This window comes from Condylura cristata, unplaced genomic scaffold, assembly GCF_000260355.1.
Source record: "Condylura cristata isolate star-nosed mole 26May11 unplaced genomic scaffold, ConCri1.0 scaffold00016, whole genome shotgun sequence".
NCBI classification, from domain to species: domain Eukaryota; kingdom Metazoa; phylum Chordata; class Mammalia; order Eulipotyphla; family Talpidae; genus Condylura; species Condylura cristata.
This window is the reverse complement of record NW_004567117.1, coordinates 31,785,925-31,809,525: the sequence shown is the minus strand read 5'-3', so window position 1 is coordinate 31,809,525 and position 23,601 is coordinate 31,785,925. Positions and strand designations below refer to the sequence as shown.

General features: G+C 40.7%; 1 protein-coding gene across 1 annotated transcript; it reads left to right on the top strand.

Annotated features, from left to right (window-relative positions):
• Positions 1-2,763: 2,763 nt before the first annotated feature.
• On the top strand, positions 2,764-22,165 carry ACAA2 (acetyl-CoA acyltransferase 2). Its single transcript, XM_004683895.2, has 10 exons — positions 2,764-2,824; positions 5,171-5,337; positions 10,057-10,185; positions 11,551-11,667; positions 12,558-12,705; positions 14,628-14,803; positions 15,326-15,455; positions 18,251-18,321; positions 20,580-20,734; positions 21,832-22,165. The coding sequence occupies exons 1-10, from the start codon at positions 2,809-2,811 to the stop codon at positions 21,914-21,916; spliced, it is 1,194 nt and encodes a 397-aa protein (XP_004683952.1). The 5' UTR covers positions 2,764-2,808; the 3' UTR covers positions 21,917-22,165.
• The last annotated feature ends 1,436 nt before the right edge of the window (positions 22,166-23,601 follow it).

Below are 23,601 nucleotides of genomic sequence, written 5' to 3'. Positions count from 1 at the left end.
ACCCATTCTGTTTTCTGTAACATGTATTTTAGCTAATGAAACTTGTTTTTCCTTTTATTGTTTTCCCACCACCTACTCTTTTGACACTTTCTCCCTCCTATCTCAACTCTCAAACCCAGAAACCTCACTCCAGTTAACAATGTCTCCTGGTTCTTTTTAGTGTTTTACCTTTTTCTTTACTTCTATTCCTATATTCTAACCTTTAAGTCTTGAAGACAAAATGGGCATCAGGCTTCTGAAAATCAAAGGTTCAAAATTTTAACTCTGGTGGTACAAGGAGGTAAGTCTCAGCATGAATTGCTCAGCAATGTTTCAGTCAATATGCCTGCTCTGTTCCTGACTCTGTCTCAAGTGAATCCTCTCATCCCTCCCCCACCACATCTCTGGCCTGTTCCCCAGTTGTATCCATACATAAATCTGAAATCTAGCTCAGCAATTTTCTAGATTTGAGGCCTTGGCCAAGTTCTCTTGTCTTAACCTCACTTATTTATAAAATAAGAAAAAAAAAAAAGTCCCTCAAATCTTTTGTCTGATGAACATGAATTGAAATAATTCCATTATATGTAAGACTTACTGTATTACTTGGTTATATGAGTGATAAATGATGTATGTGATATGCCTGGCACCATGCAGGGCACAGTAAGCAAAAGATGGTAGCTTTTATTACTACACACTCATCTTCCAGAAGATGCAGGTGAAAAAAGCTATCATAAGGTAGGTATGTGTGAAGCTTTTGTCTACTCAATTAAATAGCCCTCAAAGCTTATATACTTAATTTTCCAGATTCACTCAAAGCAAGAGAAAGCAGAAATGGAATGAACCAGAAGGTCAATGGTGGTGGGTGAGAAAAAACAGAACAGGGTGTGGAGGCTAGAAAGGGGAATGAAGAAATTTTATGAGATGCTGGACAAATTTCTAATCATATTTTGATAACCGATTGTTTTAAGGTTACAAGAGTGTAACCTTATGTGTTTTTGTACATTTAACCCCACATAAACCTTGCCTATAAGAACGATAAAAACCTCTAATGTGAGCCTAACTGCTCCTGGGATAAAGCATACTAAGGCCTGCATTTCTTAAAAGGTGATCTGATAAAAGACAAACGGATATAACAAATATCGCAAAATATTAACAGCTTCGTAGAATATAAGTGGTGGCTATATGGGTGTTCAGTTGTACAAGTCTCCGGGTTTTTTTTTTGTTGTTGTTGTTCCAAAGTTTCCACAATACAAAGTGTGGATTTTTTTTTTTTTAAAGATTTATTTATTTGTACATACAGAACTGGGGTACAGGCCAGAGGCTCAGGGGCGGTGAGAGGCTTCACCAGAGACAGAGTGGGGAGCAGAACAGGCAGATCAACGAAGTACACTGCTGAGGGGAGCAGCGGGCGGGTCAGGAGAGGTCTGCCACGCCATGTGGTCACCTCCGGGGCAGGCGGGAATTGAACTCATGCGGAAGTGGCTTTAGCTTCTCTGTTGCAGTGCTTTAACCCGCTGCGCCACCAGGGAGGGCCCCAAAGTGTGGATTTTAAAAACAAACACTGCAAGAAGGCCAAAAAGGCAACTGAAAAGCAGGTTCCTTGGGCAGGCCTTTCCTGACCACATTCCCTGACCACTCACAAAAACTCCTCAGCACTGCCACCACTTCCCACCCAAGCTCAGGCGGCGCTACAGTATGCAGGCAGCTGCGCGCGGCCTCCCCGTCAGCCTCCGGCTCGCCTGGTCTCAGTCCAAGCCCAGCACACAATCCATCACCCGGATCCCAGACTGTGAACTCAGATTGCGCAGTGGTCTCATCATCATCGACCAGGGTTTCCAGTGGCAGCTGCAGAGGGCTCCCTGTCTCCCTCACCTCTAGCCTAACCCTTATTCCCCACCCCAAGTCCCCTGACCCCACTTCGCCACATTTTCTTAATCCTTTCAGGCTCCCGGCTAGAGGCAGCAGCACTGCCAGCCGTGGGGCCCGATCATATAAGGAAAATATTGCAGGCTCATTGGGGGTAGTGTTGGGGACCAGGGGCACCCAGCTCTACACTTGCCCTCACCTTACACCCACCGCCCCCACACCCAGCACCCTACACCAACCTCCCGGCCCTCTACTCCCAGCCCTGTGCCCAGAGGTTCTGGCCAGCCGGACCGCACCCAGGTCTGCGCAGCCGCAGTGGCCAGCTCCGAGAGCGGCCCAATCCCCTCGCACGCCGCGAGAGCTGCCAGCCAATCCCCTCACACGCCGCGAGAGCTGCCAGCCAATGCCCTTGCGCCCCCTCCTGCCGTCCCTCCGCTTCCTGCAGAAGCCAACTGGCGGTCCCCACGCCAACTTGCACCGCCATCTCACCCCTGCGCCCTCCACGCCGCACCCGGCAGCTAGCACCGCCTAGTCAAATGTTTAACAAAATCCTACCAAAATCTACAGGGGTTGGGGGGCTGAAATGGGAACTAGGGTACCAGCTGGTTGGGGGAGAGGAGGGGGCCCAGGGATAGGATGGACAGGGTAGAATTAAATCATTCTCTCCATGTCAGGATACCAGAAGAAAGTCCACAGGCAAACAAAGTCTGCTCTCTTCTGCGCGGCCGCCCCTTGGGGAGAGTTATGGTGCTTTCGGTCCCCCCAGGGAATGGCGTGAAGAGGGCAGGCTCCTCCGAAAGGGTCACAATCCTTAGGCCGCCGCAGGGATGGGAGGGGAGGCGGAGTAGGTGAAAGGTTGGGGGCGTGGCCTGGCTGAGGCCGCCGTCTACTTAAGGTCTGGGTGTGGACTGGGGCCCCTTTGTCTCTGTCCCTGAAGCCCTGCTGCTGTCCTGCTCCGCAGCCATGGCCCTGCTCCGAGGTGAGCTAGCGCCGCGGCCCCACCTCTCCTCACCCCTCTACAAGTAGGCCCAGGTCGTGTCCGAGACTCAGCGGCAATAAAGAGGCCTCGGTAAAACCCCAAGCTGAAAGGATTCTTTGGCTTTGGGGAAAACCTACTTGCAAGGAACAGTGAAGTCGGTGGAGCTTCCTGCAGAATCCAGATTCGCTCATGACCTTGGAAGTCATATACCCTGCCGCAGTAATGACCCACCTTGCTTCGCTCAACTCTGGAAAAGTAGGGTGGGGACAGAAGCGAGAGGGCCTGGGGCAGGCAGGGTGCATCACAGGATTATAGCACTGCTGCTTTTGACTAGGTCCCAGGGTGGGCTGGGCTGCTGGAGGGGGGTTCTGTTCCAAATGCTTTCTGGCTTACTGTGAAAAAGATTAGTCTTACTCCCTTTCCCACTTCCGCAGTTTGACTTTGACTCCAAAATGTACATAAATTCTAGGATTCTTAATCTTTTACTTTTATTATGCAAAGTGCCTTCTCAGTGTAACAAATGGTCACAAGTGATGGCATTTTTAATTTTTAAGGAACAAGAACCACCCCAATTTCCCAGTACTTCATTAGCAGCAAACAAATACTAGTTTTCTTACTGCTCATTAACTGTCTTGGGGGTGTTTGTATATCCCTGTCAGGCAGGTAAGCAGGGCTGCCAGATTACTTAATCCTGAAACTGGAGTGATATTAACAACAGCTTTTCTTCATTTGCTTGGATCCTTTTGTCATTACTGATAGTTCAATGAGTAAATATTTGTCTAACAATATGACATAGAAGACAGTTTCACTGTTTCTCTTCTAGTGTTTTCCCTTTAAATAATCACATGGGCACACTGCCTCACAATTATTTTATGGTGTTGACACACTTAGGGATTGATGTCTTTTTGCTGTTTGCAACTTTGAAATCTTTAGCCTCTTGAAATAGACATTTTAGTTTACTGTAAGCGAGTGTAGACCTTTTAACATAAAACTGACATGAGATCAAATCAAATTGGCATGGCGTCCAGTTTATGGAATCACAAGGAAAATCGTTTTTAAATTGTCTAGTCTTTTTACCTGCATATCTTAAATTATTTCTTAAAATATATTTGATAGCATTTTCCCCATTCAGCATAACTGTATTAGTTCAGCATTAGATTAACCAACATTTACAGCACCAAGTAGGCAGAAGGTGGTATCAGCTGTAGGAGCATTCTTACTCTTGTTTTTATATTTCAGCCTACACTCACTTGTAAACATTCCATATCTCATTAGCACTGCTTCAACAAAAAATGCTTTCTTAGATTCTAAGGACAGAAGAGAAATTCATAAGAAGAGGAATTTATGGAAAAACATGAAATTAGACTTCATTGTTTTCCATAAGTCAATAGTCTTTAAATCATTTCCCTGTAAATAACAAGTCATTTTTTCTGACTTTTAAGATTTTACCTTTAGTTTGCAGAAGCTTGAGGATGATGTGCCAAGGGGGTGGGTGCTGTGTATGAACATTAATATTGTTGAAATTTTACTGAATCTATACCTTTTCTCAGTTTGGAGAATTTCAACTATTTTTTCCTTTTATACATGTATACATGTACATACATATATACATGTATGTACATATATGTATACATAAAAGAAATGTGTATGCGCCTACATATTCTTCCTTTCCATCACACCCAATTACGTTTTTGTTCTTGGGGTTCTGCCCATATGTTTTTTTCTACCTGTTTCTTCAAGTTGTTTTGAGCAGTTTTTAGTTTACAGAAAGACTGAGCAGACAACACAGAATTCCCATGTGCCCCCCTCACCTCTCAGGCCCAGGATCCCCTACTATTCATGTTTGCATTAGTGTAGTGCACTTGTTACTAGTGACTAGCCAAAACTGATACATTGTTAACTAAAATCCATAGTTTACAATAAGACTTTTTTTAAAGTTCTGTGCATTCTGACAAAGGTGTAATGACATGCATCTACCATTACAATATCATTTGAGAAGTTTCACTGACCAAAAATTGCCTTATGCTTTACCTATTCTTCCCTCCTTCTCCTCAACTCCTAGTAACAACTAGCCTTTTTACTGTTGCCGTTCCTGGATGTCATGTAGTTAGAATCATATAGTATGTAGCTTTTTCAGATTGGCTTCTAGGTGCCAACTTATTGGTATTGGTCAAGCTAGGAAACCTGAAGCTAGCTTCTACCAGTATGACCCATCCAAGTATTACATGACAGACTGAGTAATCTAATTGAAAAGTGCCCTTTACAATAAGATTCCACATTATTTCAAGCGTATTAGGAATACCAACTAACCTGTAATTGCTTGCAAACCTCACCTCTTTGCAATAGGTGTATTCATTGTTGCTGCTAAGCGAACACCATTTGGAGCTTATGGAGGGCTCCTCAAAGACTTCACAGCTACTGACTTGACTGAATTTGCTGCCAAGGCTGCCTTGACTGCTGGGAAAGTCTCACCTGAAACTATTGACAGTGTCATCGTAGGCAATGTCATGCAGGTTAGTTGGGCAAGGGGGAGGGACTAATTCCTGTTGCTTTTTGCATTCGTTTTAAAAAATAATTCCTTTTACATGTTATAGTGGTAAACTAGTTAATAGTTAAAAGGGTATTTATAATTTGAGTAGTTCTCTGACTCTAGAAGCAATGGCATACATAATTCAATGCAACATATAGTGAAGAAACTATAGCTACCTGATTTGGAATACAGTTCATTGCTGTTAAACAGCAGTTATTTTCTAGTTATTTGGAATAGGTATAAATTTCCTGTTGATTTGGAGTTTACTGATGCAGTGTGGTCCCTGAATAGGGTAGCAGTAAAGCCCACAATTTCTTACAACAGGAGTGTGTTAAGTTCTCATGAATTTTATTCACAGTATTTTTGTCAAAGTCATCAATATATAACCTTGCATATGCATTTATGTGGTTAAAGACAGCTTATTAAATATATGTTACTGACTGATTAGCATTCAGTTCACAGCCAGTAGCACTATAATGCCCAAGTGAAGTTATCACATATCTGTTTTCTCCTTCAGGCACATCACAACCTTCTTACACTCAGGGACCCAGACAGCACTTCCGTCTTACATTTGGAGACCATTTCAAATAGCGGTCACCAATGTAAAGCATAAAAATGGAGAAAGCCTGACACTGAACAAACTGCAAGAAGTATGAGAACTGAAGCAAGATGTAGAGTGTCGTCTTATTTTATCCTCAGATAGGACAGTACAAAGTACATATTGGGCAACTAAAATGTCTTCATTCAGCACATGACCACAAAGGCACTAAAAATGCTACAGATACAGTTTAGCAAGTGGGCAAATTTCCAAAAATGGAGTCCAATAATATTGAGAATCAGCTGTGTTTCTGACTTATATATATATATACCCTGCCTATTTTGAGAGGTTTTAAAGTTCTCAGTATTAAAGGGTCTTATATATTCCTTTCTAGGAAATTCTTAACATAAAGGTAGTTTGATAATGAGGAATAATTAGGAACTTTTTTAAAAGTAGGTTCTAAGTAAGATTTATGGAATCTTAAAGAGCTGGAAGAACCCCTAGAAGTTTTATAGAATTCCAGAGTTCCCCTAACACATGAGGAGACCTCCAGAGAAGTTGCAGAGACTTGCCCAGTTCGACCCAGGTGATCTGTAAAAAGTCTTGGACTAGAATGCCAATTTCCTGACTTCTAGTCAGTAATCTTCTTGTACTAATTAAATAAGCTTCCCAACACAACTCCTCACATTAAAATGGACTTAAAATCATTTAACTGAAGCACTTAGAGAAGGCGCAAACAAAAAAAAAGGAAAAATACCAATTACTTTTAGAAAACAGTAGCCAACGTAGGAGATACCTGGTTTATGTGTATCAGGTAGGAGGACATTCAAAATACATACAAGAAAGAATGTGTTATGGTTGAATAATGAGTTTCTGGAGCACTTTATAACCACTCAGGTCAGGATCTAACAACTCCCATCAAATTACAACACCCCTTTCATTTATAAATGAGGCTCTCACAAACCAACTTGTAGATAATGTCCAAAAGGAGAGGCTTGAGAGTTAGATAATCCAGAGTTCACACTGCTAGTTGAATGACAAAGTCTAGATTCCAATCCAGATCTGCTAACTAGCCTAATGTTTTTCTCATTACCTCAAATTACTGCTTAATTTCATAAAATCTACTCTATCAATCCAGACATTAAGGAGTAGCATAAAAGAAATTCAAAGCAGAAAACCCTAGCAGAAAAATACCATTTACCTTTTGCAATCCTTTTGATTGCATTAATTCACAAAATGTCATCCCAATCAACAAATTTTGTTAAAAATAGAATTCAGAAAAAAAAAATAGAATTCAGACTTGTGAGAGCTAATTGGCTTATTAATGAATAATGAATTGAATTGGTCAGCGTCCCATCTCAGGTGCTGCCAGTCTCACACAAAATGGAGAGTTTTTATAGATGGTAAAAGTCAAAGCGAGATTATTAGCAAAAGATTTCAGATAAAACTATGTTCCTTTAGGGATGTGGGGGGAGGGGGGCGTGGAGGAGGTGGTCTTAATGCAAATGACTGTGCTGATGCAGATCTAGTGATAGAAACTCCACATTGAAGAGTTTAGGATTATATTGGGGGGGGGGGACCAATCACGAGTGACTCCCTTATGGACTCCTCCCACTTCCACCTTCAAAAGATGAGAATTTATTGAATTTTAGTTTGAAAAACTTCAAACCTATACAAAAGTTAAAATACTACAATGATGGACCAGTTCTTTACATTTTATCAAATTTGGGTTAGTGCTCTACATAATAAAAGGTGTTACTTGTTTTAAGTCATTTTATTCCTTCTCACTCAGTATGTGGTCTGGGGACCAACAACATTGAATTCATATGAGAAATGACTAGAAGTACAGAGCCCCAGACAGCCCTATGCCTATAGATCAGAACCCACATTTTAACAAGATGCACCAATATTACACAGCAACAGTAATCAAAATAGCATGACACTGGAACAAAAACAGAAACTCAGACCAATGGAACAAAATTGAAACCTCAGAGATAAATCCATATAAATGTGGACAGCTAATATTTGGCAGACGGATTATAGTCATACAGTGGAGAAATGGGTAGCTTTTTTCATAAATAGTACTGTGAAACATAGGTAGCTACATGCAAAATATAGACCCATATTTAACATCATACACTAAAGTTCACTCAAAATGGATTAAAGATTTGGACATACTACTGAAACCATAAAGTTGAAAGAAAATTTAGGGCAAACACTACAGGACATCTTACCATAAAGGTGTATTTGGGGATAGAACCAGCAGCACAGGAAACAAAAGCACAAATAAGTGGGGCAATATCAGACTCAAAAGTTTTTGTATCTCGTTAGAAACCACCACAAAACAAAAAGGCAACCTACAAAATGTGAAAAGTATTTGCTTACTATCTGATTAGTCTCCAGAGTTTACTAAGTACTTATACAATCCAACAATAGAAACAAATGATCCAAATAAAAAATAAGGAATAAGCTGGCCCTCCCTGGTGGTGCAGCGGGTTAGAGCACAGCACTGAGAAGCTAAAGCCACTTCCCCATGGGTTCGATTCCCGCCTGCCCTGGAGGTGACCACATGGCGTGGCAGACCTCTCCTGACCCGCCCGCTGCTCCCCTCAGCAGCGTACTTCGTCTATCTGCCTGTTCTGCTCTCTGCTTTGTCTCTGGTGATGCCTCTCGCTGCCCCTGGGCCTCTGGCCTGTACCCCAGTTCTGTATAAATAAATAAATAAATAAATCTTTTTAAAAAAAATAAGGAACAAGGACCTCAATAGACACTTCTCTAAAGATGACACTGACATGACCTATAGCATATGAAAGTGTTCAAGGTCACTTGTTCTAAGAGAAAGGAGAATGAAAGCCACACTGAGTCACACCTAGTCACCCCTGTGAGAATGGCCCAAATAAAAAAAGAACACAATTAACAAATGTTGGCAAGGTTTTAGTGAAAAAACACTGTTGGCGGGAATGCAAGCTGGTACAGCTCCTGTGGCAAATGGTATGGAGAGGTCCAAGAAGATGCAAATACAAATCTCATCTGACTCAGCCATGCCACTCTTAGGCATTTTCCAAATCACATGAAAAATTTAGTGTACAAAGATCTGTTTACACCTATGTATACATAGCAATATTGCTTACAATTGTTAAGTCATGGAACCAACCGAGAGCTCTCTACAGATGAATGGATTGAGAAACTGTGGAGCACGTATTCAATGGAATATTAAGTAAACATGAAGGAAGATGAAATGGTGCTTTGGAACAAAATGGACCGACCTTGAGGTGATTGTGTTGAATGAAATCAGTCAAAAAGTGAAAGATTTGGGATAATTTCACTTCTCTACAAAATATAAATATACAAGAAACAATAACATGCAAACAAGAAATAAAAAATGTGATCTCCGTAAAAAAGAAAACAATGGTTACCAGAGAGAACAGGAGAGAGGGAGGGGTAGGGAGGAATGGCACACACATAAATTAAATCATGAGGGTGCAGACTTTTAAGGGCCCCTGGAAATTCAAATGAGACAATACACATGGGAGGGGGGGCAAAATGCCCCCGTGTGCGTTTAATTTTAAACACCACTGCAGGTGGGGGACCAGCCCTCACTATGCATTTAAAGTTTGGGAAGCCGTGGCCTAGTCCCAACTCTCTCCTGACCAGCAATCCTCTCCCCTGCCTACGTCAGCCTTGGTTCCACCAAATGACCCCTGTGCTTTTGCAAGTAACTGCTGATACCCAACCCCTGCCTCCACCCTTTCTAATTTGAACTGGATAGGAGGGGCCTGAGCCATCATCAGTATGTTGATGCTGTTTCTCCCTGACATACTCCAGTGTGTGTGCCCAAGGTTGAAATGCACAGCCTCCATACTTCTATTAAAGAAGATGAAAATCTGATGCAGCCTATTTCATGATTTTTAAACAGCTCCCTCCAATTTAATTCCGTCATATATTAAGGAATTAATGTAAGGATTTCTCAGTATCTATAAGAACCAATTGACCAAATTGCAGTTTTTACTGAAATCATAAGCACGTGTCTTACGTAACTATGCTGTACCTATATGCATCGTGTCATCTTACAGCCAGTTTTTATAATAGCATTCCAACATTTCCATATATTTTTGTCATTAATTCCAAGATTTATAGAGGAGATTCCTTTTCTCTCTGTTCCAGAGTTCTTCAGATGCTGCGTACTTGGCCAGGCATGTTGGGTTACGTGTGGGAGTTCCAAAAGAGACCCCAGCTCTCACTGTGAATAGGCTCTGTGGCTCTGGCTTCCAGTCCATTGTGAGTGGGTGTCAGGTATGGACAAACATTTTGTTTACTTCTCAGAAAATAAGAATGGTTATTATAGGAAATGCTCCTCTCCAATATAAGTGTTTATTTGATAATGCTTATTATTTTAAGAAGTTAGTATTTTATTAGTCTTGGGGAAATATTCACAGGAAGAAAATATTTCTTAAAGCTAATAATGACCCTTGAAATTATGTTAAATAGAATAAGCCATTGTAAAGGATGATTCCACTTGAACTCAATACCTACAATAGTCAGATTCATGGAGACAGAAAGTAAAATGGTGGTTGGCCTGAGGAGAAAATGGGAGTTTAATATGTGTGGAGTTTCAGGAGGTAAAAGGAATCGAAGGTAGATAGTGGCTGACTACACAAGGTGAATGTACTTAATAACTACAGACACTTAAAAATTATTAGATTTATGAATTTTAGATGACACTTTTTCAGTTTTTTTGAAAGTAATCATGACCTTCAATTTTATTGATTGCTTCCTATGTGCCAGCATTCAGTGCTTTACTTGCTCTTTACAACCATCCTATGAGAAAAGAGCTATTATTCCAGTTTTCACGCAAGAAAAGTGATATTAAAATATATTAATGTACTAAGTCAGAGGGGCAGAATTAGAAATACTGAATAAAAATAATGCAAGAAAAGGGCGTGAGATTCTAGGGGATGTTAATAACTTTATTTTACTACAAAGAAACTGAATGATACTCTTGGTGTATAAACTAGCATGCCTGACCACTTCAAAGGCTACTTTGGCAAGTATATCTGTTCCCTTGAGCACAGAGAAAAGGATTATAGTAAAATCCAATTTTGTTAGTCTTCATTTTATTTCAAAATAGACATAATGACTTTTTTTTTTTCATTTATTCAGTGTTTTTACATTTCTCTAAAGACTTATCTTAATGAACTTGATTTTCCTAGCAATTATTTTTAACATAGGCTTTTGGGGCTTAATATTTGCTTCTTTTCTGATACAGATAGTGGAAAGAGAAAAAGGAAGTGGGTTCATTTTTATAAGTCCCCTGAGTTCTTATAAACCCCTTTCACATTCATTCATTAGCAGGAGAAATTTTACTTTTGACTTTTTAAAGGGTCTGTTCTTCATTACCTGCTGGCAATATCCACCTCTATACCAGACATTAAGATTCATATTAAATTAAGAAATACCATTAAAGTCTGTTAGCCACCCCCCATCTTAGGAATGGGTTCTCGAGCACTTACTCTACCTTTACTTCAATAACAGTATTTCCTTTTTAGACACTGTAAACTAGGATACATTACTTGTTAGATTTACTCTTTGCTTAATACATAGTTTTAAATAAACACTTCCCTTTTTAATAGTTTTTGTTGGTCATTTACCTTTAATTAGGAAATCTGTGTTAAAGATGCTGAAGTGGTCTTGTGTGGAGGAACAGAAAGCATGAGCCAAGCTCCCTACTGTGTCAGAAACGTGCGTTTTGGAACCAAGTTTGGATTAGATCTTAAGGTTGGAACCTTATTCTTTGTAAATTATTTTTCATGACATTATGCTAATAATTTTAATACCACTTCGGGGAAAAGAAAATTAACTTCAAAACCAATTTGTTAAGAGGGTGTTAACACTGGCAAGAAACTTGAAATCTGTAACTCTTCCAAAACTCTTTTGTGATTGTTTTGACATTTTAAGCCACATAAAATTAGGATTTACCTCAGCACACCTCTAGTAATATCTGGGGAGATGACGGAAGACAGGTTGAGTTAATCTTGCTACTAAATCAGTAAAGCAAGTAATTAAACCTATACCCATGATTTATGAAGATTCAGATCTGAGAAAATCTCTGGAAAGACAAGTCACTGATTCAGAGTAACAAGCAGTCTAGAAGAAACAGCACACTTCCCAGAGACTGACTATATAATTTCCTGTCACTCAGGGAGCCTGTCCCTGGTCCTTTTCAACCTGGTAGGATCTTAGAGAGGCCCCATCAGCGAGGGCGAGGTAGGAGAGAGGAGCACCGATGCACTCTCCTACAAAGCTCCCGCTGTGGTGGCAGAGGGGAAACAGCACAGGAGCTCAGGCTTGGGTTTCTCACGGTAGTGACCTTAAAGGGCTCATCTTCGGCGGCAGCCTAGCCCCTAGCTTCACTTTGCACATCTAGCACAGTGCTGCCCTCCCTGGAGCGCCCATTCGAGAGAGCAATGTGCTCTTCACTACGGTGTTGAGTGCTTTTTATAAACAACTCCAGTAGCAAGTATGAACATGAGTAACAGCAAATGATTATCAGGAAATCTAATTTTACTTTTGTTTACTGGAACTGTTAACCATTTAAATTTAAAGAAATTATAGCACATTACTTTCAAAACATATGCCCTAACAGATTTATTAATATCTTTTAATAGCTGGAAGATACTCTGTGGGCAGGATTAACAGATCAGCACATCCAACTCCCCATGGGAATTACCGCAGAGAATCTTGCTTCAAAACATAAAATAAGCAGAGAAGACTGCGACAAATACGCCCTGCAGTCACAGCAGAGGTGGAAAGCTGGTCAGTGACATTGACTTTTATAACTATCTCTAGGGCAAAACCCATAGGAAACTTTTAGCATTCCGTATGTATTACCTTAAAATTACACCTTTTGAGAGTCATTTTTTCAACCATGTCTTTGTTTTTAGATGATCAGATATCCTATTCATAATCACAAAAATAATCAGTAATTACAAAATTTCTCTTTTGAAATATGTTAAGATAACTTAGAGAGTATTCCTGTTAACTGATCCTGTTTGAACACTTGAACTTTGTCCCAGACTGACCCGGCTGTCTACGGAACACTGGTTAGGATCCAGTCCATAAGCGGTGATAGGTCCTGGGGTAACTGGACCGCAAGGACCCCCTCCTGTGCGGCATGCTGTATTCACAAGGAGGGGGCGTTATGACTGGAAATCCCCAGGCTCTTACCCTCCCATTCCTGAGAATCATTGCACCAACTCAGACCTGCAAGTCCAGGTCTTGGTTCCAGTGCCCTTGCATGGCATGCATGTGCTGTGCCCGGTGCCAGAGGAGCAGTCAAGTGGTCGTCCCTGGATCAGCATGGTTAGTGGGGGAAATTCATTAAAATTAAGCTGTTAATAACAGTTAGTATCCCTTTCTTAGAGGTATTAATAAAGACTTGGATGCAGCTCTCCTGCCCACCTGGGACTGTGCAGGTGCCTCTTTTTTCCTTGTAAACCTATCCTCTGAAAACATAGAAGAAAAGATGGGGGATAACGTCCATCTGACTTCAGAAGGATAAGTGGAATGGAGCTGAAGACATCTAATCCATGTTTCTAATCATTCATTACAGTGGAAGGATGTTGATGGGGTCAGAGAGTATCTGTTCTGTTTCTAATTTTGCCACATAAAGTTATCTGACTTCAGTAAAGTCATTTGTTCACTGAGCTATCTGTAAAATAAGTATTTCTAACACTAGAGATAAAGAGGACTTGCTTTTTCTATTAATAGAGTTGTTCTAAAAACCAAGTGAGTGTTTAGCCTGCTATAAGGTGATACCAAATGAAGGTGGTGTTACTCCTAATGTGTCCTGTTCTGAAGCTTTAGATTTACTACAGTCCATTATAAACATTGGGGGCAGAAGTAGGTAAGCTGTTTTCCTTAGGATTCATCAGTAATAAATCTCATACTATCTTAAGGTTGCCTGTCATTAAATTTCAGCCGTAGATTACTTGGTGACATGACAACTCAGTATATTTTTTTCTTATTGTGATTAAAGCACTTAATATGAATTCTGATCTCTTGAATTTTTTAAAAAGATCTATTTACTTATGCATACTGGGGTATAGGCCAGAGGTGCAGGGGCAGTGAGGATCCACCAGAGACAGAGTGGGGAGCAGAACAGGCAGATGGATGAAGTACACTGCTAAGGGGAGCAGCGGGCCGGTCTGGAGAGGTCTGCAGCACCATGTGGGTCACCTCCAGGGCAGGAATGAAACTCATGCAGAAGTGGCTTTAGCTTCTTTAGTGCTGTGCTTTAACCTGATGCGCCATCAGGGAGGGCCCCATCTCTTGAATTTTTAAGTCTACAGTACACTATTGCTGACTATAGATGCAACTTGGTAGCCTTAAAATTACTTATTCCCTCACCCAGAGAAGTTTTAAAAAGGGCATTAAATCCATTTAGTGCCATTACATTTGTAATGTAACAGGCAACTACTACCAACAGTCTGGCAGCACCTTGTCAGGACAAAGTGTAGTAAAAATAAAAATTGTAATTTAAAAAGGTGCAGAGTCCATCTGCATAGCTGTATAGAGTATAGTAAATCCTCCAATAAGCAAAATAAGTAATATAAATTTTAAAAGTTCTTATTAACGTGCACTCTGAGGCTAGGCAGAACAGAAGTTAAGTGGAGGATATGTTTGATTTCATTTATTTCTTTTTCCCCACTCTCATGATCGTCTTTCTGCTGTTTCAGCTAATGATGCTGGCTATTTTAATAGTGAGATGGCACCAATTGAAGTGAAGACCAAGAAAGGAAAACAGACAATGCAAGTAGATGAGCATGCACGACCCCAGACCACCCTGGAACAGTTAAATAAACTTCCTCCGGTATTCAAGAAGGAAGGGACCGTCACTGCAGGGAATGCGTCGGTACGTGGCGCCGCAGGGGCCTTGAACGCTTCCTGATTGTTCAGCGCGAAGTTGTCACACATTATCTTTTCGATACTTTTCATGCCAGACTTAAGCCAGTAGTGTTCATAATCCATTAAATTGGGTCTGCACAGCCCAAAACAAAACATTTTCATTAGGGGCCTTTATGTGATAATCTTCAGATTTTTAATCTTTCCAGAATTTTAGGCTATCTGCCTGGTTTATTCCAGGTTTCTTTTTTTTTTTTCCCCTCATATATCCATCTCAACAGATTTCATCCTTTATCAGCTACCTCTGGATATAAGCTTTTCCTTGATAGCCTTTCCTATGCTAAGGTCATACAAGCTAGGCGAAAGTCTGTGCCTGAAACAGTATCTAGCCCTTGGCACGCCACAAGAACTCCTGTTTCCCAAATTATGGCGCCGCTTCCTGTGGCTGTCATAGTCCTGCTGCTACTCCATTAGTTCCAGTCTTGATTAGCCAGAGCTTCTGCCATCTAGACAACTTTCTGTTTGTTTCCAGGGAGTATCTGACGGTGCTGGAGCTGTTATCATAGCCAGTGAAGATGCTGTAAAGAAACATAACTTCACACCACTGGCCAGAATTGTGGGTCATTTTGTGTCTGGATGTGACCCCTCTATTATGGGTATTGGTAAGTTTAGAGCAAAAATTGATTCTGTTGTATTTCTCACATAAATCATTTTAGGCAGAGTCCTGAAAAAGCAACCAAGTCAAGGTCACTTATAAAGAGAATGGTAGTAAGTCATTTAAACAACTCAGCATCACCAGGCATAACAGGAAGACCAAGGCTGTGAATTCCTTATGGGCAACAGTCATGTCTTACTGTCCTCTTGAGACAATTTAAATTAGTGCACAGAAAATAACAAGATTACACAGTACTAACAAGATGAAAGTATGAAATGGGAAAAGCCAGAGGGCAGAATAGAGAAGCTTGTGTGGAGAAGATGAAGAACACATGGTCATTGATGCATCTCAATTCAGTCTTCCCACAACTCTGAGAAGTCTTAATGAATGAGAAAATCTAGGCATGCTGCCTGGTAAATGTCCAAAGCAATAAATGATGGGGCCAGGATGTGAATTCAGGTCTCCAGAGCAATAAATGAAGCCATGATGTGAATTTTAGGTCTCTTAACTCCAGTCTCTTTCCACTGTGTTATCTGAGGAAATCAAAATAATAGTCACTGGCTTACCTGAGATTTATAGGAAAATGAAATATTAAAAAGTGTGTCTCAATTGGCAAGATGCTAGCAGGAGAAATTACCTATGAGAAAAAATTTGGAACTCCTTGTGAACATGTATGATCTCAACTTGAAAGTTATGAATTAGGAGAATGAAAAGCTTTCTAGAACTACAGATGATGCTGATTTTTTTTGTAAGGTTTATTTATTTATACATACAGAGCTGGGGTACAGGCCAGACCTGTGAGACGATTCACCAGAGACAGAGTGGGGAGCAGAGCAGGCCGACTGAGAAGTACACTGCTGAGGGGAGCAGCAGGCAGGTCAGGAGAGGTCTGCCGAGCTATGTGGATCACCTCTAGGGCGGGGATCAAACTCATGCTGAAATGGCTTTAGCTTAATGCTGTGCTTTAATCCACTGTGACACCAGGGAGGGCCCTGATGCTGAATTTTAATAGTTCCTCATTGTTCTGTAGGAAGTGCATCAGATGAATAAACTGAGGAGAACAGGCTGAGCATCTGGTAAAGATTGGTTTGTCAACCAGTTCTTCCTCAGTTACTATTACCAGTGAAGTGCAACTCATAGATGTAGAGTTGCTTGCACACCCAGAAATTGTGGTGATGGTGGGGGTGGGGGGGTTGTGGGTAAGAGGTGGGGGAAAAGTTGGGAGTATATGAAAGCAGGTACTTGAAGGAACAGTAATGACTCCTAAGGACGACGTATGTTTTTCCCCAGCCAGAATAGTTTACCCTCTTGAGTGTCAGTAAATAAAGTAGTATGGTGAAAAATCCATTAAAAATCTAATTGTGACCTAGCATATCATTACAATTGTCTATTAAGAATTCTGAGTTTACGTACACACAATGAGTCATGTTTCCTGTCATCATGAAGACAGGGAAGTATAGACACTATACAGTGGTTTTACACCTCAGCTTTTAGTTCTTTGACCCTGTAGGGTACTACAGACTCTGACCATGCTGGGTAACTGGTGCTCTGCTACTGACTCTGCATCCCATTTTAACACCCTGGAGAAACAAAGCAGCTGGAATTCAATTCTGTGTTAAATCAGTAGCCAGTGCAGAACTGGTGCTTTTCCCTTTAACACATTAACTGGACCTCCCTAACCAATGAACACATTGGTGTCCAAAGAACTTTTTAACTTATCAATGAAAGTAATCACATTAAGTTTAGGTTTCACTTTTTTTTTATTAAAAAGACTGATCCTCATTTTACCTTAGGTATATTTAGAAAACATGGAACATTTAATTACTTGAATTTAACAGAACATACCACATTTACTTAGTAATAATAGTGGGTATTATTCTCTAGCCAATACCAATTTATTAAAAATTATGAACAATAGGGCTCTCCCTGGTGGCACAGCAGGTTAAAGCACAGCACTAAGAAGCTAAAGCCACTTCAGCATGAATTCGATCTCCACCCCAGAGGTGATCCACATGGCACAGCAGACCTCTCCTGACTCGCCCTCTGCTCCCCTCAGCAGTGTGCTTCGTCAATCTGCCTGTTCTGCTCCCCACTGTCTCTGGTGAATCTTCTCACCGCCCCTGCACCTCTGGCCTGTACCCCAGTTCTCTATGATAATAAATCTTTTTTTAAAATTATAATATTAAACTGCTGTTAGTAATCAGAAATCTGAGAGCTAACATTTCAGAATCTTATTAGGTAGCTAGCATTTCTTTGGTAGGGATTATGTTTATATAAATTCCCTGTCAAACATCATGTGATAAACATCCCCTTACTTCAGCTATCTTTTCCCTGAAGTCCGTGAAGCTTCCTGGCATGCTGTACTTACATGGAGATGCTATTTCTTGCCTTTTGTCCAAGTGGGCCTGAGAGTTCATAGTGTAGTGACGGCCACAGCTCTATCGTTTGTGTCCTAGGAGAGCATGAGCCTGCCTTGCTATCTGATACGCAATCTGGTTTATAAGTGACTACAAAAATCCCGGATGTGACTCCTTGGTTATTTGCCCTCAAGGCACTATTTTTGGTAGATTTTTACATGTAAATTTCTTAATTGCACTTTGACTGCATAAACAGCTTATCACTTGGTCCCATGTTCTCTATCTTTATTGTCACATCAAAGACACTGGGGTGTCAGGTTAGCAAGATCTATGGTTACTAATAATTGCCACATTATTTCCTTCTTACTTGCCTATTTAGAAAAGCAGCAAAAATTTATACATAAATAAATACAAAAGGAAACTTTGATTTTTTTCTTTGTATTAGGTCCTGTTCCTGCTATCACTGGGGCACTGAAGAAAACAGGACTGAGTCTTAAAGACATGGACTTGGTGGAGGTAAGGGTTTTATCTTTTATAACATGAGTAAAACCATAGCACGTGTCACTTTACTTTGCTGTTTTATAGCTTTTTTTTTTTTTTTTTTAAGATTTACTTATTTGTGCATACAGAACCAGGGTACAGGCCAGAGGCTCAGGGGCGGTGAGTGGGGAGCAGAACAGGCAGATCGATGAAGTACACTGCTGAGGGGAGCAGCGGGCGGGTCAGGAGAGGTCTGCCACGCCATGTGGTCACCTCCGGGGCAGGCGGGAATCGAACTCATGCTGAAGTGGCTTTAGCTTCTCAGTGTTGTGCTTTAACCAGCTGTGCCACCAGGGAGGGCCTATAGCTTTTTTTTTTTTTTTAGTACCACTAATTAACCTTTGTAAGTGCTGTTCATCTAAGTTCATATTACTTTCATTATATGCCTTGCGTTGGTACTTTCCCTGACCAGATTAAGACACTTACTACTTTAATAATAAAAACAAGTTGGCATCTCCTAGAATATAAATTCCTAGAAACTTCTAATCTGTAATACTCCATTATATTTTAGACTGTTAATGTGGTTATTGAATTGAGTATTACGTAAGTTGGGTAAGAAATAGCTTTAACCTAGTTTTATGAATTAAAGTAAAAAAAAATACAGATAAAAACAGAAATTGATCTAGTAGACAGTATCTGATGCCAAATCTAAACGTTTCCTGCCTTCCAACCAAGTTGAAACCCTGTCCCTCCCTTACTACTTTTTACTCACGATTCTTGGCTTCTGCACCATAGTTGTGGTTTGATTTGAACACACTAATCATAACTTGGAATGGTAAATTTATTGGTAGTTTTTTTTTCAAATGTTGGTTTAGGCCAGAATCATCTCAAGTACTAGCACAATTTAAAAAAGAGAAGGAATGAAAAGTACTTAAAGATGGATTATATATATTCTGCATTTGGAAGTATTTGAAAAATGTCAGTAATTAAGCACATGCTGCTTGATATTGGAAAATAACTACTATAACAATGAGATCACTACTTTAATTGACATGTAGAACTCAAATGTGTGATTTCCTTGGTAGTAGTCTCTTGCCCAGCAAAGCAGGATTTCAAATAGTATATCCTTACATCTCTTCTACTATTCTTAACCAGTCAAGGGGGCTGCTTAACTACCATATTTGTAAAAGCAAATAGGTATCTACCACTAGGTTTCTGACTTTACATTTCATACTGAAAACTACTGGAATAAATCAGCTCTCTAGTGGCTTTTTACAGATTTGTATAAACACCTGAGGACATAGCTCTCAAAACACTGGCTTTTGATCCAAAATCAGAAAATGTTACCCTTCCTTAAAATCAGTTTTCTAAAATTATTTTGCTAAGATCACATATAAGCTTGAAGTACGGTCATTCTCACAGCCAGTCTTATAAGTGTAATATAGCAAGACACTTGCAATTCTGCCACAGTTTTCGCATCTAGCGCTCAGTTACCCATCTGGCTCCCAGCGTTTATTCTTTGTCCATTTCTTCTTGGGAGAATGGCTTATAGCACTGGGTAGCAATAGTAATTGCAAGCATAAACTCAGTACTTGCTGTGTGTCAAGTAATACACTAGACATTAACACCTCTAGTGTTATTTAGCCTTGACAAGAACTTGATACTACAGATTTCTACCAGTGAGGACAGCTGAGTGGCAAGAGTGGCAAGAGCCACTCCTCTAGCTCCAGAATCTGGGGTTTTCTGCAGTGGAGGTTATCTGTAGTATTGCCGAGGCTTCCTTCCTCTAGGGGATGCATTTGACTTAAAGTAGCATTTAGTAATTATACCCACTTTCAAACTTTGCAAAGAACTATTGAATGAAAGCAAATGAAAATAGCCTTACAAGATAATTTAAATAGGAAAATAACTGCCAGATTTTAGCAATCGATAGGACTGAACAAGTCTCCTTTAAAAGTCAGTTTAAGGCCCTCCCTGGTGGCGCAGTGGGTTAAAGCACAGCACTAAGAAGCTAAAGCCATTGCAGCACGAGTTCGAATCCTGCCTGCCCCGGAGGTGACCACATGGCATGGCAGACCTCTCATGACCTGACCGCTGCTCCCCTCAAGTGTACTTCGTCAATGTGCCTGTTCTGCTCCCCACTCTGTCTCCGGTGAATCCTCTCGCTGCCCCTGAGCCTCTGGCCTGTACCCCAGTTCTGTATGCATAAATAAATAAATCTTTAAAAAACAAAAAGTCATTTTAAGTGACTTATTAAGTGAATACAGATATTTATCAGTTGTTTTCTTTTTAAGGTAAATGAAGCTTTTGCTCCCCAGTACCTAGCAGTCGAGAAGAGTTTGGACCTTGATCCAAGTAAAACCAATGTTAATGGAGGAGCCATTGCTTTGGGTCACCCGTTGGGAGGATCAGGATCAAGAATTATGGCACACCTGGTTCACGAATTAAGGTACTGGCTAGAAATTGTCATATTTCAGATTTTCACTTGTATGCAGAAATGCAGAGATTAGTCATCCTCAGAATAGGCAACACTTTTCACTATTCCTCCTCATACCCCCCTGGCTTGCTTCTCACCAGGAACAAGTTATTTAGACACCCCTAGCCAGCCAACCTTATAGGTAACCCAGTTATTACTCTCTGCTCTGGGAGGCACACTTCCTTACATTTGGTATGCGCAGCAAGAAGTAATGAGGCCTAGTTCCCATAACTCTTGCCCCTGTATCAATTAAGGGAAGCTAGTTAAGCAAAACAAAACACTGAGAAGGTCCTGAGTAGATAGTGTTATTTAGGAAATGTAATACGCAAGCCAGCAGTTTGGACCTTGGCAAGTTTTTCTTTCACGGTTCTGCGGTTTCAGGAGGAGCCTTCTGTGTATTTAATATTTTCCAGTTTTAATAGAAGAGCTCCTCCTTCCGTACCATGTATTTTAGACTGTTTTGGTCTGTTACTAGGAAATCTGCATATAAAACCAAATACGTCAGGCTAAAAATCACTCTTGCTCCCTGTTATGTAAAGTAAATGAAACTCTAATTTCACTTAGTGATTCTCTGGGTTGAAATGAGTAATTGACATGCACAAAAATAATTCCTGGATGGTTTCCTTAAGGTCGCTCTATCAGGACTTAGGAATGAGCTCAGATGGTACATTAAAGAACTCTAATTTTATGAATGTTTCTAAGTTATCTGCCCTTTCATAAGGACAGAATTCACTGATTACACTTATTCTAAGGTGCCTTAAAGTCTAAAACCATGTAAATCAAAGGAGTTAAATATTTACTGTCTTCCCTCAACTCCTTTGTCAAAGCATATCTAAGCTGTTTCAGCCTCACTCTTCTATTACTTTTTTCCCCTATCAATAATCAACTTTCAAAATGCTCCTGTTATGCCTATAAAGCAGTGTTAGGCTACAGAAAAAGTTTGAAGAGATGAGCTGAATGAATGTGAATAATGCAAAGATGACCTTTATTAATTCTATTACATCTGCTTAATTATCTAATTCTGTCAATTCCTTATACAAATAAGCTTCAGCCACTGCTTGCCTTTCTAGGCGTCGGAGTGGAAAATACGCTGTCGGATCCGCTTGCATCGGAGGCGGCCAGGGCATCGCTGTTGTCATTGAGCGCATGGCCTGAGCCACACAGACAGCCCTGCCACTGAACCTGACTGTGACCAAGGGATGGTGAGGCAAAGATCAACTTATCACGAATAAGAGCCCTCGCCAGAAAAAGTTCTCTCATTTGCACCAAATATGATTGTGTTTTTTAACTAAAATCCAACTATAGAAGGCCTTGAAAAGGAATTTTATCATTGCCAAATAACCACCACTAATGCCTTAGATAACAGGGTTGCCATGAAACTGAATAAATATTGCCTTAACTTCAGTCAATATTGTTGTCATTTCTTATATATACCATATATACATTAGATTTTTTTTTTAAATCTTAATCATTTATAAGTGTACAGAGCAGCACAGAGGTGGGACAACGATCACGGCACTCCCCAATGCTTCCCCCTTCATGGTCACAGGGAGTCCAGGGGCTGGGTCCCATTCTTCACGCTAAACACAGTATTTAGGCCCACAGCTACCGCCAGCCTTGCAGCAAGCTGGGACTGCAAGAGTTGCTTGAGTGCTCCACTCCTTCCTCACTTTTGTGGACATCAGCTGTGTCTGGGAACATCCCCAGAGGGCTTTGGGAGTACCGAGGCATTAAGACAAGTGGGGAGTTGCAAGCCCCGTCTTAGTGGTACTTCCCCGTAGGTCGATGGACTTCAGCAACAGGGACTCTGCCTCAGACTGCACACATACTCCTAGAAGAGTCTCAGTAAAGAAGCAAGCACTTGATGGATGTAAAACTTTTCCAGAACTTGGGGATTGTAGAAAACAAGGTCTCTCCTGCCTATGTATGTGCTGCAACATCTACTCTTCCTACAGTTCCTCTAGTTTCCATTAAGTTAGAGAATAGGATAATGAGAGGGGTCCTCCCAAGTCAGGCTTTGGTCTTGTCTCAGAATGGTCAACATGAAGGCACATGCCTGAGAGAATGGTGGTGCTGAAGAAACGCTTTCTGGCTGGACAAGTCAAAGCCAGACTTGTGCTTTGAACATGCAAGTCCATGACTCTCAGAAATGCCAGATAAAATAAAATCAGAAACCACAGAATGAGGAGAAATGCTGACACCAAAAGCAAAACACACACTGTTATGACTACACACATGCTGCACATCTAGGTTGCAAAGAGAAGCAAAGTCCCCAAGAGCTGAGACCCACAACACAGGTAATTTGAAATTCATAGTCTGCTGAGACTTGGATTTGTGTTTGGTCTGAGCATGTGCCTGGTGCTGGGAAACAATGGATGCAGGAGCCAGAACCTCAGTCAGGCCATCTCCCCAGCAGGCTAGGTACACCTTCAGGGAGACCCAATAACACCCCAGCCTTGCTGTGGAACCACTGCACACATTAGTCATTACCTGAAGCAGGTCAAAACCCTGACGCCATGCAGTTACCCAGCCCTAAAAAGAGGCAGTCTTCCAGGTGCAACTATCACAATTCACATAAGAGAAAATCCTAAAGGCCCCATCAAGGAGTTAACAAAAACAATTAGTAAAGATAGCAAAGTTGCAGGGTACAAAATCAACATAGAAAAATCCAGTGTTTTAATACACAAAGAATGCAAAATAAGAAAAAAAACTCATTTATAATTGCTTCAAAAATAATTAAATACTTCAGAAATAGCCTAAGGAGGTAAAAGACCTAAGCTACTCTATGCTCAGGATAACCAAAATGACTGCCCTGCTCAAAATGATACATACATTTAACA

Bases quoted from the DNA above. Each gene is read 5' to 3' on its own strand.
- ACAA2 (XM_004683895.2), top strand. The intron at 5,338-10,056 runs GTTAGTTGGGCA...TCTCTGTTCCAG, and splicing joins TCGTAGGCAATGTCATGCAG to AGTTCTTCAGATGCTGCGTA. The intron at 15,456-18,250 runs GTAAGTTTAGAG...TCTTTGTATTAG, and splicing joins CCCCTCTATTATGGGTATTG to GTCCTGTTCCTGCTATCACT.